The sequence below is a fragment of the Trachemys scripta genome, chromosome 3 (assembly GCF_013100865.1).
Source record: "Trachemys scripta elegans isolate TJP31775 chromosome 3, CAS_Tse_1.0, whole genome shotgun sequence".
NCBI lineage: Eukaryota > Metazoa > Chordata > Testudines > Emydidae > Trachemys > Trachemys scripta.
Genome location: NC_048300.1, coordinates 139,050,244 through 139,070,045, shown reverse-complemented (window position 1 = coordinate 139,070,045; position 19,802 = coordinate 139,050,244). Strand labels below are relative to the sequence as shown.

At 44.4% G+C, this 19,802-nt stretch overlaps 1 protein-coding gene across 10 annotated transcripts in view; it reads right to left on the bottom strand.

Moving 5' to 3' along the window:
* SYNCRIP (synaptotagmin binding cytoplasmic RNA interacting protein) overlaps positions 1–19,802 on the bottom strand; it is a 35,569-nt gene that overhangs the window by 5,718 nt on the left and 10,049 nt on the right. For all 10 annotated transcript variants that reach the window (XM_034766079.1, XM_034766080.1, XM_034766083.1 and 7 more), the window contains 4 exons: positions 18,217–18,352; positions 17,206–17,411; positions 12,302–12,451; positions 2,984–3,105 (listed from right to left, as the gene is read on the bottom strand). In XM_034766079.1, coding sequence (XP_034621970.1) covers positions 2,984–3,105; positions 12,302–12,451; positions 17,206–17,411; positions 18,217–18,352 — 614 coding nt within the window. The remainder of the gene's footprint in view (positions 1–2,983; positions 3,106–12,301; positions 12,452–17,205; positions 17,412–18,216; positions 18,353–19,802) is intronic.

The window sequence follows — 19,802 nt, the reverse complement described above, 5'->3', positions numbered from 1 at the left end:
GCAAAGTACTGCACAGTCTCCTTCATACAACCAATGAAATTGTTGCATGCAAGTTAGCTGTAGAGCAATGGTGGTTAATGGCTGAGTGACCTCTGATATCACAGGGTCCAGAACTCTTGGCATGGCTGAGATACATGCGTTAAATTATACTCATGTGATGTACAGCTACTGTAAGTCAAGTCAAAATCAATGAACTTAAGAACTGGACAGACCACAAAACCCAGCAATGTTTCAACCTGGAGATACTCTGGATAAAAAGACCTCTCAACCATGCTTGTAGCTGTGTCTATTACTTCACACTGACAGTACACGTATTTTTGGCTTCAGAATGTAACATGACATGCCTGGAATTTTATAATATAGATAGCATAAGAAAGTCCACATCCTACAAATGAGTATCTATACTTTTTACACATGCAATGAAAGAATGTCACCATAATCTTTGTGTGATGACTTAGTACTCTGTCAAAAATGGCTTTAAGACACCTTTATAAAAAAATGTATTTTTTCTAGTATGTTATACCACTGTAGCATTACAACCACTTTATTTGCATTCCCCTGATTACTTTAGTGCCAAGGAATGTTGCCCTCTCTCTTCAATCTTAGCACAGATTGATTTTTGCTGGAGGTTCAAAATAAGGTCTGCTGGATTGGTGCGTCCTTATCTAGTCATTACAATAGTATTTCTTAAATTTAAGATCCAGGTTCATAAGCAGATGGAACATTTGAATTCATACATTACAATTTAGAATAACTAGAAGTACATAAGAGGGCAAAAGTACATGGTTATTTAAAACTAATCTGTACTATACACCTCTACCTCGATATAACGCTGTCCTCAGGAGCCAAAAAAAATCTTAACATATTATAGGTGAAACCGCGTTATATTGAACTTGCTTTGATCCACTGTAGTGCGCAGCCCGCCCCCCCTCCCCGGAGTACTGCTTTAACACGTTATATCCGAATTTGTGTTATATCGGGTCGCGTTATATAGGGGTAGCGATGTATTTACAAAATGCCTCCCTAAGATCTGAGAAATCACAGCCAGCTTCTTTCAAGTAAAGACAGCACTAAATACACATTTTATGGCTATATACTCCCCTGCCCCTTCATCTTTTTGAATCCTAGAAAAATTAAAAACTCTTGCAATTCAACATGTAAGTAGCACTTTAAAATCCAAATATGCCCAGAATGAGTCTTTGAATAGAACTGCTTGTCTGCCTTTGTAGTGATATTTTAGTTAGCTTGCCAGATCAAAGAGGAATGATAGATATCTAAGAATTACTCTAATCAATGGATCTGAAAGAGGGACTGAACAAGGCACCTATCACCGCTTTTATGCAAAATAGGAGAGAGAGGCACATAAAATAAATGAATTGGTATAGTAATACAATAGATAATACAATGAAATAATTGTATGCAGTATGAGATCAACAGGGAAATTTATTGCTGTACACTTAAGGCAATAAGTTTTAGATATTTAATAAAAATATAGGCAACTTGCACTAAACAGAGCAAGTTCAGCTGATGTAATAGTTAAGCTTTAGAGAATACTCTGATGACCAGCTAGTTACACAGGAATCCACTCTTCTCTCCCAGGGGGGAGGAGGGAGGGGGAAGAGTACAGTATTGTATAATTGATCAGATGCCTTTTTTGAGGAAATCACACTTTCCTCTATAGAATGAGGTACAGGGCACTATTAGAGCCTAGATACAGGATTAAAAGGAGACTGTTGGCCCATTCCACTATGGGAACTTTTTTCCTTTTGACACCAGTTTTTCCTTTTGACACCGGAGATGGGGGTAGTGGAGGGAAGGGAAGGGAAGGGAAGGAGAGAGAGAGCAGGATGTCAAATAAGTATCAACAAAATAGAGACATTCAGACTCTACATAAAAATATGTTCATGTAACTTCCAATACTACTCTAAACTGTTCTTCACAAAACAGGTATTCTTATGGCTGCATCTGAGACACAGAATACAGGAGGGACAAAGGAAGTTGTTTTGCCTAACAAAGATGTAAATGAAGCAGAAAAAAAAACCCTTGACACTAAGAGTAGAGTCCAAAAGAGAATAGTGAAGCCTATGGCTAACATGACCAGGGAAAGGAATAGCAGGGCCAGTGAGAACTTTAGGGCAGCTGCAAGCAAGGCAATCTTAAACAATTCCAGTTGTGCATGAGGTCACCATCTAAAGATTTGTATTATTCTGGTTTACCTAGCCATTCCGTCTGCTTGGATGTCAAGCAGCAGCACTGGCAGCACAGATATTTTTGGAAATACAGGGTGGGAGCGAGGAAAACTGCAGGATATCCAATTTAAACCCAAGTAGAAAAATATATGAAAGCACTAAAGGCTACAGTGGCAAGCCACTCATTTTCTGTTCTGCAAAATCTTCACATTAATGCAAAATCCTTACTTTCGTTTTTAAAATCTTCACAGGCTTACTGATCATCACAAGTGGCAAAAACGTTGTTGGACAGAGAGCAATCACACCAATAATTTACATGTAGCCATCATATTACTGCTTCAAAGTGTGATCAGATGAGCATGCATCTCACATGGGTGCACCTGACAGTACAAAAGGTATGTGGCTCTTTAGAAGGTGACCAGCTCATGTTTCCCAATTTGCTCCCATGATCTTCAAATTTGACCTGGATAAGTGGACATGCATCCAGTTCAGTCACTACTGAATATAGGCTATAAATTCTCCAAGGCAGCCATTTTATCTTCATTTGGGTTTGGACAGCACTTGGCAAAATGTGACCCCAATCCTGACTGAGGCTGGCCTTCAGGCACTATTGTGATATACCAGTAATTCCTCTATATAACTATTAAAATGTATCCTACACCTATGGAAGTGAAATTTGAGACACTAATACACTTCATCATACCTGCTACATAACCCCCATGCTATGTTTTTTGTAAAAAGCACATTTTTGTGTAATAAAAATCAATACACAACATGCACAAATTTATACTTACATTTGATTTTTAGCCGCTTGTCTCTGAGCTTTCCGTTCTTTTCTTTTTTGATCTGGTGGCTTAGCAAACACAATTTCAATATTTTCTCCCTCTAAATCTTTGCCATTCATTTCTTCCATTGCCTGAAGGAAGAAACCAGATTTTAGATATACTTTTAAGGGCATTCAGGGACATATTTTAAGGGGCAGAAAAAGAATAGAGGAATTTTTTTAAATGGGATCACACACAATCATGGCTAGTTCTGGATCTGGAAGTCAGACTGAAGATTACTCTTGGGGTTTCAAAGAATTACTAAAGCTTGATTTTCAAAACCAAGATAGCCCTTTACCTGTTCTTAAAATTTCTTCCACTTACAACTGTGGACATACTATTGCAATCTCTGCAAATAGTGTACCACAATTCAGCTCTGGGATCTCATTAAGAATCATATTTACAACAATGGGGTAGCAGTAAAGCTTAGTTAGCTTTAAGTGAAAAATATTTGTATACAAGGAAGTGCCCCGGAGTGGCGCCTTTATGGCAGTGTATATAGGCCCCTGCTGACTGGCTGCCTGCTCAGTTCCTTCTTGCTCAGAGGGGAGACAGGCGGGATTTGGAATAGACATGAGCAACACATCTCGAAGAACAGTTACGAAAGGTAGGCAAACTGTCTTTCTTCTTCGAGCGATTGCTCATGTCCATTCCAATAGGTGACTCCCAAGTAGTTTCGACAGAGAGGGGTCGGAGTTCACCGAGTTGCTGATTGCAGTACTGCCTTGCTGAAGGTCGCATTGTCCCTCGCCTGTTGGGTGATGGTGTAGTGCAAAGTAAAGGTGTGGATGGAAGACCACGTTGCTGTCTTTCATGTCTTGGATAGGGACCTGCACAAGGAATGAGGCGGATGACACCTGCACTCTTGTGGAGCGTGACGTTAACAGCGGAGCTGGAATTTTAGCTAAGTCGTAGCACGTTCTGATGCAGGATGTGATCCACACCTGCATCAGAGAAGAGGAGCCCTTTCATCCTCTCAGCGATTGCAATGAAGAGCTGTGGTGACTTACAAAACGGCTTAGTGCGTTCAATATAGAAGGCTAGGGCACACCTGACATCAAGGGAATTGAGTGCTCGTTCTTTGTTGCTGGCATGAGGCTTAGGAAAGAATACCAGTAGGAATGCTGGGTTGTGGGCATAGCTGCACCTTGTCTTTGTAAAAGACCATGTAGTGGAGCTCAGAAGTAAGTGCTCTGAGCTCGGGGACCCTTCTGGCCGAGGTTACGGCCACCAGAAAAGCTACTTTCCAGGCGAGAGAGGATAAGGGGCAGGTCGCCAGTAACTCAAAAGGGGGGCCCATAAGTTTAGAAAGAACCAGGTTAAGGTCCCACTGCGGAACAGGCTGCCTCACCTGGGGATAAAGCCTATCTAAGCCCTTAAGAAACCAGCCCACCACGGGATTGCTAAAGACTGACCTGACCCCACGCCCGTGTGGAAGGCCGAGATGGTCACCAGGTGCACCTTAATAGAAGATATAGCCAGCCCCTGCTACTTCAGGTAGCAGAGGCAGTCAAGCACAAAGGGAAGATAGACCTTTCTGTAGGGACCAAATGGAGAAGCACTTCCAGTTTGCCAGCTATATTGTGTGAGTAGAGGGTTTCCTGCTTCCCAACAGAACTTCCCTAACATGAGGTGGAGGGACTCCAGGTTGGGATATTGTAGTCTGCTGTGATGGACGTCCGGAAGCATGGGGAGGGCCACTGGCCTATCCACTGATGGGTTCAGCAGCGTGGTGAACCAGTGCTATCATGGCCACACAGGTGCTATGAGGATGACTGAAGCCCTGTCCTGCCAGATCTTTAGGAGGACTTTATGTATGAGTTGGAAGGGTGGGAATGCATATAGCAGCTGAGTCGTCCATGGTAGGTGAAAGACATCCACTGTGGAGCCATAGCTGTGGTTCTGAAAGGAGAACAACAGGTGGCACTTCCCGTTGCTCTGCGTCGCGAACCGGTCCACGTGGAGATTGCCCTTTCAATCTTCTTCAGGTGGGGCTATGTCCGCTCTGAGTGACCATTTGTGAGTGCTGAATGAGCGGCTGAGATGGTCTGCTAGTTCATTCTGTGCCCCCGGTAAATATGATGCTTGTAGGTGGATGTAATGTGTGATGCAGAAGTCCCACAACCGGGGAGATTCCTGGCACGGGGGAGAGGAGTGAGCACCACCCTGTTTGTTTATATAGAACATCGCTATGGTGTTGTCTGGCAGAACTGGGCCTGGAACGTCTGGCAAGCCGCTCTCAGCTCTCTGACGCTGATGTGCAGCAATAGTTCTGGTTGCAACCACAGGCCTCGAGTCCTGATACTACCCAGGTTTGCTTCCCAGCCTGTCTCCGATGCGTCAGTGACCAGCGACAGTGAGGGCTGAGGTTTGGCGAAGGGCACTTCCACACAGACCACCTAAGGTTGTAGCCACCACCTGAAGGACTCGAGAATCTTGGGCGGGAGGCTAACTAGTCTGTCCAGAGAGTCATGGCTGGCTCTGTATACGCTTGCCAACCAAGCCTGGAGAGGGCGAAGGCGCAACTTGGCATGCTGCACTACATACGTGCAGACTGCCATGTGCCCCAGAAGCTTCATGCAGTTTCTGGCCGTCGTGGTTGGGAACCGGTGGAGGCTATCAAGGATGCCCTTGATGCTTTGGAACCGGGACTCAAGTAGGGAGGTTCTGGCCTGAGTGGAGTCCAGGAGAGTGCCGATGAACTCTATTTTCTGGGTTGGGACCAGTGTAGACTTGGGTGCATTCAGAATGAGTCTAGCCTGCTGAAAGTTGTTCATGCGTGGGCCATGTGCTCCAGCACTTGCATTCGGGAATTGCCCTTGATGAGCCAGTTGTCCAGGTATGGGAAGACCTGTACCTGGCATTTGTGCAGGGAGGCTACCACAACTGCCATGCACTCTGTGAACACACGCGGGGCCACTGAAAGTCCAAATGGTAGTACGGTGAACTGGCAGTGTAGGCTACAAATCTCAGGAATCTCCTGTGCGCCGGGATAAATTAATATATGAAAGGACACACCCTCCAAATCGAGGGTGGCATATCAGTCCCCCAGATCCAGGGAAGGAATGATGGTGGCCAGAGAGACCATACGAAACTTCAGCTTTCTTATGAACTTGCTGAGGTTTTGCAGATCCAGGACAGACCTGAGCCCACCCTTGGCCTGGGGGATGAGGAAGTATCAGGAATTGAACCTCCTACCCTTGAACTCCTGAGGAACCTCCTCTATTGCCCCCAGCATGAGAAACAATTGCACCTCTTGTAGCAGGAGATGCTCGTGAGAGGTGTCCCAGAAGAGGGATGGGGAGGGCGGCTAGGGACAGAATTGGATAGACTATCCCACCCCTACAATGCTCAGGACCCAACGTTCTGAAGTAATCTGGGCCCAGGCACAGTAGAAGTGGGACAGATGATTCAGAAAGGGAAGGAAAGGATCTGGGATTTGGGCTGGTGCTCCATCCCTGGGTGCACCTTCAAAAAGTTTGGCTTCAAGCCAAGGGGGCTGCTGGGAGGAGCCTTGACCCTGGACTGAGGGCTGCGGGGGACATCTCCTGTTTCTGCCCCTCCTCCGGCTATAGTCCTGCTTACGGGGACCCAGATAGAATCGTGAAGGAGGCTGAGGATTGAAGGGTTTTCTCTGGGGTGCTGGCATATGAATACTCAGAGATTTGAGGATTGCATGTGAGTCCTTGAGACTGTGAAGTCTGGAGTCTGTTTTGTCCACAAACAACCCTGTGGTCAAAAGGAAGGTCCTTTATAGTATTCTGGACCTCTGCCGGGAGTCCAGAAGCCTGCAGCCGTGAGCCTCATGGTGATGGCCGTAGCCATAGTTCGTGCCACCAAATCGGCGGAGTCCAAAGCCGCCTGGAGGGAGATTCTAGCCACCACCTTGCCTTCTTCTATGACTGCCGCAAACTCCTGTTAGTTTGATGGGCGCAGTTCCTGGAACTTGGAGAGGGCTTTCCAGGAGTTGTAAGCATAGCAGCTAAGTACTGCCTGCTGATTGGAGATTTAAGCTGGAGCACCCCAGTCGAGCATACCTTTCGACCAAAGAGGTCCAGCTTCTTAGCTTCCTTATTTTTAGGGGTGCGTCCCAGCTGCCCACGCCACTCTTTGTGGTTTGCTGCATCAGCCACCAATGTCCTGGGATGGGGGTGGGTGAAGTGGTTCTCGGACCCCCTTTGCGGGACAAGTATCAGGGGGTAAGCCGTGTTAGTCTGTATCTACAAAAACAACAAGGAGTCTGGTGGCACCTTAAAGACTAAAAGATTTATTTGGGCATAAGCTTTCGTGGGTAAAAACCTCACTTCTTCAGATGCATAGAGTGAAAGTTACAGATGCAGGCATTATATACCGACACATGGAGAGCAGGGAGTTACTTCGCAAGTGGAGAACCAGTGTTGACAGGGCCAATTCAATCCGGGTGGATGTAGTCCACTCGCAATTATAGATGAGGAGGTGTCAACTCCAGGGGAGGAAAAGCTGCTTCTGTAATGAGCCAGCCACTCCCAGTCCCTATTCAAGCCCAGATTAATGGTGTTAAATCTGCAAATGAATTTTAGTTCTGCTGTTTCTCTTTGAAGTCTGTTTCTGAAATTTTTTTGTTCAATGATAGTGACTTTTAAATCTGTAATAGAATGACCAGGGAGATTTGAAGTGTTCACTTATTGGCTTATGTATATTACCATTCCCGAGGTCCAATTTGTGTCCATTTATTCTTTTGCGGAGGGACTGTCCGGTTTGGCCAATGTACATGACAGAGTGGCATTGCTGGCACATAATGGCATATATAACATTATTGGATGTGCAGGTGAATGAGCCCTTGATGGTGTGGCTGATGTGGTTGGGTCCTCTGATGGTGTCGCCAGAGTAGATATGGGGACAGAGTAGGCAACGAGGTTTGCTACAGGGATTGGTTCCTGTGTTGGTGTTTTTGTGGTGTGGTGTGTAGTTGCTGGTGAGTATTTGCTTCAGGTTGGGGGGTTGTCTGTAAGCAAGGACTGGCCTACCTCCCAAGGTCTGTGAGAGTGAGGGATCATTTTCCAGGATAGGTTGTAGATTGTGGATAATGTGCTGGAGAGGTTTTAGCTGGGGGCTGTATGTGATAACCAGCGGTGTTCTGTTATTGTCCTTGTTGGACCTGTCCTGTAGTCGGTGATTTCTGGGTACCAGTCTTGATCTGTCAATCTGTTTCCTCGCTTCCCCAGATGGGTATTGTAGTTTTACGAATGCTTGATAAAGATCTTATAGGTGTCTCTGTCTGAGGGGTTGGAGCAAATTCGGTTGTATCTTAGGGCTCGGCTGTAGACAATGGATCATGTGATGTGTCTTGGATGGAAGCTGGAGGCATGTATAGCGGTCAGTAGGTTTCCTGTATAGGGTGGTATTTATGTGACCATCACTTATTTGCACTGTAGCGTCCAGGAAGTGGATCTCTTGTGTGGACTGGTCCAGGCTGAGGTTGATGGTGGTGGGGTGGAAATTGTTGAAGTCCAGGTGGAATTCTTCAAGGGCCTCCTTTCCATGGGTCCATATGATGAAGATGTCATCAATGTAGCGCAAGTAGAGGAGGGGCACTAGGGGACGAGAGCTGAGGAAGCGTTGTTCTAAGCCAGCCATAAAAAAGTTGGCATACTGTGGGGCCATGCGGGTACCCACAGCAGTGCCACTGACTTGAAGGTATAAGTTGTCCCCAAATCTGAAGTGGTTGTGGGTGAGGACAAAGTCACAAAGCTCAGCCATTAGGCCTCATCAGGGATACTGTTCCTGACAGCTTGTAGTCCATCCTCACGTGGAATGTTGGTGTAAAGTGCTTCTACATCCATGGTGGCCAGGATGGTGTTTTCAGGAAGAACACCAATGCATTGTAGTTTCCTCAGGAAGTCGGTGGTGTCTCGAAGATAGCTGAGAGTGCTGGTAGCGTAGAGTCTGAGGAGAGAGTCCAAATAGCCAGATAATCCTGCTGTAAGAGTGCCAATGCCTGAGATGATGGGGCGTCCAGGGTTTCCGGATCTTGGGTAGTAGATAGAATACCCCTGGTCGGGGTTCTGGGGGTGTGTCCATGTAGATTTGTTCCCGTACTGTAGCTGGGAATTTCTTGAGCAGATGGTGTAGTTTCTTTTGGTATTCCTCAGTGGGATCAGAGGATAGTGGCCTGTAGAATGTGGTCTTGGAGAGTTGCCTGGCAGCCTCCTGTTCAGAATCCAACCTGTTCATTATGATTACATCACCTCCTTTGTCAGCCCCTTTGATGATAATGTCAGAGTTGTTTCTGAGGCTGTGGATGGCATCGCGTTCTGTACGGCTGAGGTTATGGGACAAGTGATGTTGTTTGTCCACAATTTCAGCCTGTGCACGTCTGCGGAAGCACTCTATGTAGAGGTCCAGTCTGTCATTTCGACTGTCAGGAGGAGTCCACGCAGAGTTCTTCTTCTTGTAGTGTTGGTAGGAGGGTTCCTGTGGATCAGTGCACTGTTCAGTGCTGCGTTGAAAATATTCCTTGAGTCAGAGACGACGAAAGTAGGCTTCCAGATCACCGCAGAACTGTATCGTGTTTGTGGGGATGGTGGGACAGAAAGAGAGTCCCCGAGATAGGACAGACTCTTGCCTCTCCACAACCCTGGCCGTTGGTGACAGAGGCTGTGGTTTGCCAGAGCACCTTCATGGTGGTCTGGACAGTCTTAATAAGCGGCAGTGGCACTCTAGAAGGACCCTCTTGGGCAAGTATGTCCACCATGGGGTCTGAGTCTTCCACTACCTCCTCCGTGGCCATATTAAGGGTCTGGGCAACCATCCTGAGGAGGTCTTTCATGTCCATTGCTGGAGGGGAGGTGGTGACCTCAGGAACATCCAATAATGCAATCACTGGTGGTAGGGGAGCTGCCGGCACAGGTGGCTCCGACCATGCACTCGGTGCAGGAGGCCCAAGGTCTGAACTCCGCGGTGGGTCCTCGGGAGTCCTGGATTCGTCAGGGGCAACGGACGTCGCAGGTGGTGGGGCACAGGCAACGGAGACCACCTATGCTGCCCTAGAGCCCTGCCGGTAGGCCCAAGGTATCCAAAAGGGCCATTGTACTAGTCCCTGCCACTGGGGAGGCCAGGACACCATCGGTACCGAGGATTCCTGCACCCCACAGTGCCGAGACCTCAAGCAGTACTGGCTGTGTCAGGACACGGACAACTCTGCCTCAGACTCTGATGAGTAGTCCAAGCCTGACCAGGAAGGAATGAATCCCAACAGTGCTGGGGAGCGATGCCGCAGTGATGGAGAACAGTGCCGCAGACAGTGCCACTGCCTGAACCTGCCCTGCCTGTACCAGAGCTGGTACATGGGAATGAGAGGCTGGGGACTGTGTTGTCATAGCAATTAAGTCCCACACGGCCTTGAAAGTATCTGGTGTGGAGGGGAGGTCCAGGTCCCCATCCAACACTTCCCAGAGCGGGGAGTCCACCAACAGCAGACTCAACGGACCTGCCCTCAAGGCCAGAGTTGACGGTGCTGGGACTGACAAGCCAGCCTTCTGGTGTTCCGACATAGCACGCACCGCAGTGGAGGCCTGCCTACTATTCTTGGTGGAGCAGGGCTGCCCCCCTGCCACCTCCTGTTTGTGCGGCACTGGGGTTTGTGAATGGTGCCGCACCGATGAGCCGGGTTTCCACGCGGGGGAGCAGTGTCGATGCTACTTATGTGAGTCCTTCCTAGGCGCTGAGGTGTCCCGCATCGAGGCCGGTGCACTATGCATCGAGGCTGCCCGTTCAGACTCTTGAGCCGGTTGGGGCCCGAAGTGCAGACTCCATTAAGAGGAGCTTGAGGCGATAGTCTCTCTCTCAGTTCTGGGCTTGAATCCTCTGCAAATGGTGCACTTGTCTTGCAAATGGCCCTCTCCCTAAACAATTCAGACAAGCAGCATGCGGATCCCCTTTGGCCACAGGCTTACCGCACCTCTCACATGGCTTAAACCCCTGGGGCCGCAGCATGCCCCAGTGACGGGGAAATATATCGGGGGGAAACTCCCCCCCCCCCACTTAAACATACTAATAAAACTAACGATCTAGTGAAAAACTATATACACCGAAAAACGCTAGGAAACACTTGCAAAGCAAGAGACCAGTTGCTCCAATGACAATCACTGGCGGTAAGAAGGAACTGAGCAGGCAGCGGGTTGGCAGGGACCCATAAACGCAGCACTCCAGGGGGCTCCACAGCTGACCCAACGGGTACTGCTAGGGTAAAACCCTCCAACAATCGTGCATGCAGTGCGCACACATCTTTTGGAATGGACATGAGCAATCAGTCGAAGAACTTTTTTCTCTTTTGTTTTCCGTTTATAACTTTTTCTTTACTGATTAGGTGCAAAAGGAAATTTGCACCTCAGCCTCATGTAACAGAAGTTGATATTGTCATTCTATCTATACAATAAAAGTTTCCCACCAAATGTTTGCAAATGAGTTTCAAAAGGGGGGGGGGGGGAAGATCTGAGAGATCCTACCACTTTCAAGGATTCTTTGGACTGCAAAGGAGACCCGGCCTTGAGAGGATGCATGAACGGTAGGGGATTCTTACTCTGTTCACTCAAGCTTCTTCTCCAAGCTATCTGGACAAGTGAGGAAATTTGCAAACCTATGTGCATGTTTCACCCAAAGGTGTAGAAATCTGGTATGTGAACAAATTCTGCCGGTCATTCTACCAAATGAGGAAGAAACACAAAGCAAAGGGATGAAACAAAGGAGTTATTCCTGGATTTCTCCTTGGCAAAGAGTATGTCACAAGGAAGGAAAGAAGGAGAGAGTAAACACTCACTAGGATAATCCCTGTCAGCAAAAAAGGACACAGTTAACTCTGCTCCTAGGAAGTTTGTTTTGTGTTTCAGTGCTTACATTACTAACAAAATTTTCTACCACAATTCTCAGGTAGCAAAATTGGTCTTTTAACCCCAAAGGAACTTCCTTCTGGTTGATTACAAGTGGATGAAAAAGTTCTGGCATCCCAGTCACTGTTTTCACAGAAGGCCATTAGCTTAAAACAGAATCTTTTATTTTTAACAGATAAGAAAATAATCACCAACATTAACAGCAATTTATATGAAGCATTCTCCTTCCCTGAATTCAGATAGTGTAGAACATTCTATGGAAAGACCCAACATGTAACTTCATTTTATGGTGTTACTAATTAACAATTTAATGCTTCACATAATCCTCCAGACTGATCTTTTCCCCATAAGTATCCAATTTTTAAAATTCAAATTTGGTCATAACTTCTATACACATAAAATTAAGGTCCCTTTAACCTACCTTTACAGCACCATCCCGTTCATCAAAATGAATGAAAGCATAATCTTTTAGTTTCTTCACTCGCTCTAATTTTCCAAATTGACTGAAGGCCTTTTCTAGAATCTCCTCTGTTACAGTATTGGCAAGGTTACGCACAAACAGCACTTTCACCTAAAAGAAAACAAAAGTCAAGTTTCAGTACACAAGTTTTGTCTAACACAATTAATTTCACAAAACGTTAGAACTACAGCTGATATCAAAAATATCCATTCATTCTATTTAAATGCAACATTCTGCAATGAGTTTGAAAAATCAGTTTGCTGACTTGACAGTTGGATAAAATGATTTAATATTACTGAACAATCACTACAAATACAGCATTCTAATCAGCGTTGTTACTGAAAAAAGTCCTATCGGTAAGTTTTACCTCGAAGGAACCTTTTTTAAATTGTTTCAAAAAGTAAAGTTAGCAACTAAGGATAATTATATGTAGAAGTTAACTATTCAAAATATTAGAGTTTAAGCACCCATCACTGTAATCACTCAGCATGCCTTCTTTGCTTAGCCAATTTTGCCTCCCCCTTCAGGTGCCTTGAAGCTATCACATCAAATATTGTTGGTTAGAATACACTTTTACTGTCTATGACAAAAGGAAATACAGAACAGTAAGAGGGCAACCTGAAATACAAAGCTTCAGGCTTAGCAACCTTATCTAGTATGGGAGAAAGTTATGTAAGGGCTGGTCTATATTAGAGCAGTCAGCTAGCTATGCTGTGCAGTACTCAATGAAGCACCAAGAGCATCCACACAAGCCACCCTCAAATTGGTTTAAGATATGCCCTTGCAGCCCTAGAGCGGATGTACTAAAGCTCCCTCAATCCATAAGCCTCTTTTGCTTGCAGCTGAGCATCTTCTCCATCCCCATCCACTATACCCCTTATTAGTAATGCCAGACCAGTCTCTATTCCCCTGCCCATAAATGCTCCTCAGCTCAGTCCACAAGTTTTCTATCAAAAAATCCAGTTGCAAATAAATGGGTAAGATTGCACTTTCTGCCCCAGCCCTCTTCCCAGTAGTTTACTGCCTCAGGTTGCACCATTCAGTGATCCACAGACTTTTAACCAGTGAAAATACAGCCGGGACAGTGCAGCTGGTGGTCATGCTTCAGAATCCCTTAGCTACCAGCTCCCCCTCCCTATGGCCCCTCCAGAGCAGATGGAGAGACCAAGGAGAGCAGGCTATGGGATTGTGAGGAACACAGTGGTCAGCTCTACTCCTGTTGCAGTAGCACCAGCCAGCACCTGATTCTCTCATTCTGAATCACAAGTGGCTTATCAGGATGAAAAATGGCATAACCTGTGTACTTATGCATGGTATATTAAAAAGCAGTATCTTGGGGGATGGGGGGCATGGATGGGCAGAAACTTCAGACTCAGACAGGGATCTATAGATGAATCCTTGGCTAAAGGCCCACAGAGAAAGTGTATGGGAGCTATGGGGGAGGAAGCAAAGGAACATAGGAATTGCAATACTGGATTAGACCAGTGGTCCATCTAGTCCAGTATCCTGACTTCAACAATGGCCAAATAGCAGCAGGTACAGAAGAAATGCAAAAAAAAAATCCATTGTAAGCAACAACAGAATAACCTACTCCCAAAGAAGGTTTTTAACCCACATTAGAGTCTGCCCTGACTCCAAGAGCTTGTCTCTTCCAAAATCTTTTTTTAAACCTTAACTCCTCTGGATAGTCTTGCTATCATGTAAGCATCCAAGTCCTTTTATAATCCTGATAAACTCTTTGTCTCGATCTTTTGTGGCAATGAATTTCACAATCTAAGTTTGCGGTGTGAAAGGATTTCAGTTTTAAATCTGTTGCTGTCCAATAAGTACAACGTTTATATTCCAATCGATATATTTTATAATTATATGGTAAAATGAGAAAATAAGCAATTTTTCAGTAATAGTGTGCTGTGACACTTTTGTATTTTTATGTCTGATTTTGTAAGCAAGTAGTTTTTAAGGGAGATGAAACTTGGGGTACTCAAGACACAGACTCCTGAGAGGGATACAGTAGTCTGAAAAGGTTGAGAACCACGCACTAATAGACAGGTCAGTGTAAGCATTAGGAAGTCAAGACAAGACAGTCTTCTCAGATGACATGCCTTCCCCCTTTGAATTGAAATGGGAGAGAAAAAAAATAAAAGTTCCCTTTTAGTTTGGACATAACGAAATAATAGTTAAGTTATGAGCCATGTACCCGCAGCCACATGACTGTGTCCAAGATTTCAAAGACATCGGTCAGGTTAACTGGCTGCTTAAATTGCCAGCCTTGATTGTGCTTTGCAAGGTCCATACGACAGTAACTACTGAATTGCCTCTTGAATTTTGCCTGCACTATGATATGTCAGGATGCTGAGAATGCCAAAACCATCACTATACAAAAAACATTAACTTAAGGAAATGTTTATCATTATGCAGTATTGAAAAATCTAGTAATTTGCCGGTTAAGGAAATAACGACACAATCCTCAATTCACATGCCTTATCAACCACAGACTCAGATTGCTAACAAGCAAGCCTCCATAATGCACAAGTCCAACTTCTCCAACCTCAACTTACCCTTCATCTATTTTAAAACCACTTCAGGCATAAGGTTAGCCTTGTCTTACCTTGCAGTTTCCATGATTTGAAGGAAGTGTACACATATGTACAGCACTCTGAGGCCTAGCCTACATTACAGACGTATGTAGGTACAACCACGTCACTCAGGGATGTGGAAAATCCACACTCCTGGGCAACGCAGTTATGCCATACTCCTGGTGTAGACAACGTTATGTCGACAGGAGGGTTTCTCCCATCGGCATAGATATCATATTCACCAAGTGCTACAGCAGCACTGGTGCAACTGTGCCAATGCAGTGCTATATGTTTAGATAAGCCATTGGCAACCTTAACTGTAAGTTAGCACAAGAAAAGGTTTTGTTTTTGTTTATTTTAAAGAGCACCAAAACTTAAGTGGATCTGTGGATAAGTTTACAGACAAGCATTCCTGCTCTAAGGCCTACTAGTGTAGTTCCCCTCCTTCAGAGCTCTATATATCTGCATGTGGTGCGGTGCAAGAAGAGAATTATAGCTGTTTGGGATTTGGGTAGGGAAAGGAGTGGAGGAAAAGCCTTTTCTCCATGTTTAATTACTTAAAGTTTTTAACACATGGAAAAATCACTCCCTCAATCATCCTCCCACCATCTCTCTATAGCCTTCAGACCTGAGACAACCTCCCCCCCACCCCTTTTCTTCCCCAGTCCTCTCCATCAGGTAGTCTCCCTTTCCTGCAGTTTAATTTGGAATCTCCATTCACACCTCTTGGTCCACCGCACTAAGTCTATGGCACTCCTGATCCCCTACATCTTTTCCATGCTCTTTCCCTTGATCCTTTCAATCCCCCTGCCCCATTCAGCATTTAAAATGTTTTTAGTTTAGTCAAAATCACTTTCTGTGGAATGAGATAGGGAACCAGGAAACATTGCTTCCTAGCTCTTATGTTCTCCACCTCCATAGCTCTGCCCCAGAAGCCTGCTACCGAGTACTTTCTTCCTATCCATGCTCCCTTCACTTCCTACTCATCTGATAAGTTTCACCAGCAGGAGTCCCACACCAATGGTCACAGAAAAAGTTAGATGAATCAGGGCTCCTCTCTTGTGATACAGGAGATTGATCACAGGGAGAAGCCGGACTAGAGAGGAAGTGCCATTTTGCAGGCAAACTATCTGCAAGACTCGGCACACTCCCTGCTGTTGAGTGACTACAACACTGGGCAAGAAAGCGCGCGGGGGGGGGGGGGGGGGGATTAAACCTGGCAGGCAAAGAGTCTAAGAGGCTCTATACTTCTTATGAAATAGCTGCTTTTCTAGTAGTTGAACCCCATTTGGCTCAAAGAGGTGACCCCATCCAAGACGGCTTACCAAGTCCATCAAACTAGGATGCCTACTAGTCAACCGTCTCAGGTCAGGAAAGGCAGATGTGATAGAGAGAAAAAGGAACTCAGAAAAGGGCTGTGTAGGGGGAGTTGTGCTAGTGGCTGGACAACAGAACCAAAGAGACAGGACTGAACAACATCTGAGAATAGAAGTTTTCAGGTAAGAATCAATTAATCGGCTTCCGCTGTGGCAAAATATAATTCACAACGAAGAACTGTTCTCTTGTTATTAAAAATGCTCCCCAAACTTAGTATTTTGACATGAAGAACTTAAGCTACATGGAAATTGCACTCCAGAATGTTGTCACTACTGTTTCAGGGGGTCTGGGGGAAAGGAAGGGGGGGGGGACAAACCCCCCCCCCACACACACACACACACACACCACCACGACTGAAATAATGTCTAAGAGAAGTAATTGCTTGATTGTGAAATTATAGCTTTTTGGATTCTGACAAGGAGTTAAGAAAATTCAGGTTTATGTTCCTTGAAGTAATACCATTTCAAGAATTACAGATATGAAGCTCCATGTTTATTTAAACTCAGTTTTACGGGCTGAACCAAATATTCCCATTGATTCCTTTGAATCAAGTCGTTAGTGTGAAGCCACAAGGCAACTTTGATTCTGAAGCCACTATGTCACTTACATACTATTAGAGTACAGGCAGATTACAGGAATCATGGCATAGATTTTTCAGCATTGGCAGGAAACAAAGATCATAAGTCAGGGCCAAGCAGTAGTAAATACTACTTGCCAGTGAAATTCCTGTTAAGACTAAAAGAGCTCCTTTTAATTTTCAAGTGTTTTAGAACACATTCACATCTTTACAACCCCGCTTTAACTCCTCTATCTAGAAAGTGGTATTTCAACATAGTGCTAATACTGGAAATATTTACCTTATGACAATTTAAGTGATGTAGGTATAATTATATTTCTCAGTTGCTTTATTACCTTTGCCATAACTTCAGGATCTGGATCTTCTATAGGGTCAGCCCATTCAACTGTAACAACATTTCCCCAGACTTTCACTTTTCCACTCATTAACCTACGTCTGGCCTGAGCAGCAGTTTTGTGATCTTCATATTCAAGGAAACAAAAACCCCTGTTCTTTTTCTTGTCATCAGGTTGATGATACAATATGACATCCGTGAGACCCTCTGTGAAATTAAGCAGAATATTTAATTTGGCTTCAATTGATGTGCTACACTATAAAGCGAAGGAATGATCCTACTTAAGGAAATAAGTAAGTTGCAAGCCGATCTGAAAGCATGGATGAGCTTCAAAGATTGGTGTGAAGAAACGCCAAGATACATTTCTGTACTTTCAGAATACTAAGTTTTTATATCACATATCACTGCAGCATCTTAGCATCAATGGACATAATTATTCCTGTCCCATAAAAAGTAACACTGTTTTGTGTTTAGAAGACTTCTGAAAGCCTTGCTTCACGTTGCTCTTTTTGGATGCCTTTGTGCAGAAGTAACCCTTCAGCATTAAAGGAAAGTCAGTAACTTTAATCCACTAATGCAAAGGACTCAAGCACAGAACTCTCTTCATATTGGTTAAATTTTACCTTTAAAAAGGAGACCAATACATTCTTTGATACTGAAGAAATTTTGGTGAGTTGTGGAACAATGCATTTCTTTGAAAGAAACTTTCCTTTTATTGTATTTGCCAATTATTCATTGGGTTAAATAAGTATATAATCTAAGGTTTAGTTACAGAGATTCAAATAAAACAAAATATATATTATTCCAAAACACCACAATGGTTTAGGCAAGGATACATTATTCCTGGTTCTTTCAGAAGTGAGAAGTCTGAACACTCAGGACAAAGCTAAGTGATCTCAGTTTAAAAGGTTGTCATCATTCAACTTCAGCCGAAAGATGGTGAAAAAAAAAATCATCATCATTGATCACTCACATTTATTTTACCCAGTTCCCAATACACTTACTAACTTACCTGTTACTTTACTAAATTCTTCAACAATCTGTTCCTTGGTTTTACTCTTAGGAATAGAGCCAACAAAAAGCCTATTATTGGCAACAGAGATGCATACACCAATGTGTTTTCCAGAACGAATTTCATGATTATTGTACTGAAAGAAAAACAGACAATGGCAAGTTATTACCAATCTTTCACTCTTCCCCACTCAAAAGCATCTACAGCAGGTATTTTACTTCCCTACAGCTGTGATGAACAGTGAGGTATTAACCCTTCAGTGGCCTGATGTGTGCATACAACAGCTGTTAGATTACTACACTTGTGGTATATTCAAATTCTTTGCCACTGGTCCCCAGTTTCAGCCCACAACTATTTCTCCCTATGTCTTGACTCGAGAATCAAGCTTTACTTCTGGAAGGAGCTTCTACTATCTCAGTCTTCACTAGATAATGCACTATGCAGAACTACAGCAGTTGGCGCTTATTCTACCTAAAGTGTTGACAATAAAGGTACTGCTTCCAGTCACACTGCAGAGAAAAACTTCCCCTGGTTACCAACTATAAGCTCTTCTTAAACTGAACAAAGCACATAATAGCAGGTATTCAGGTTCAGTTCACAAAACCCTCAACAAGTCGGGGTCCAAGAAAAGCCTTCTATTGGAAAAAAAAATATGGCTCTCGTATAGACAATATGCATACACTGCTTGACCTCACCACCAATTCAAGCAGCTTCTGGACAAAAACTGTAGCAAGAGAGACACACACACCACGCACAAATTAGCTATTTTCCTTGCAAGCTTCACCATAGGCTGCTCTCCAGTTAGGAAAGTTGATGTTTCTTAGCCAACATTTTCTCAAGGCAGTTAGCTTGCCATTCATTCTGCAAGTGATATTTTGTTTGAGAGATTGACACAGGTAGTTTTTCTTCTGTAGGACCAAGTTCTCCCATACTTCCTCTGCAATGAATGCTAAAGGCTGCTTCTTCCAGGTTTTGCTAGCAGGATCAGAGAATTGAGCTAGAACACTGATTCCGTCTTGCTGAACATTTTCACCAATGCTTGACAACCAACAGTGAACTACAAGGTAATTCTTAAGTACAAACTTCCACGCATGGAGAGGATTCTCATTTCTCTATTGGCTGCAGTAGTAACTCCCAACCAGTTAAGAAGTACCCCCAAACCAAAACCTAAAAATAACCATTAATAGTATCTGTTGCTCCCGTTTCACAGGCTACAAAGAAAAAGCTTCAAAAAGGTCAATGAAGTTCCAGAGCTTGCATATCCACACTACGGTAGTACCAGCTATTATGCTATTGATAAACAGCATGTTCTACCTAGGAACTACGAAGTATGGTTTCCCTGGAAATTCAGGTGAATGGCCAATATCCCTCAAAGCTGAAAGGAGTCCATTACTTTATGTGTCAGACAGCCTCAGTTAAATACAGGCATATTAGATCGAACACTGCATATCACCATTAAAAAGGGCCTTAAAGGTTAGCCAGCATCAAGTCGGGCCCCAAAAGTAGCTTTTGTAAGAAAAAGTACTTACAAAATTTAAGGCAACAGGAATGTTGCCTTTTTTTTAAATTAAAAATTTTAATATACA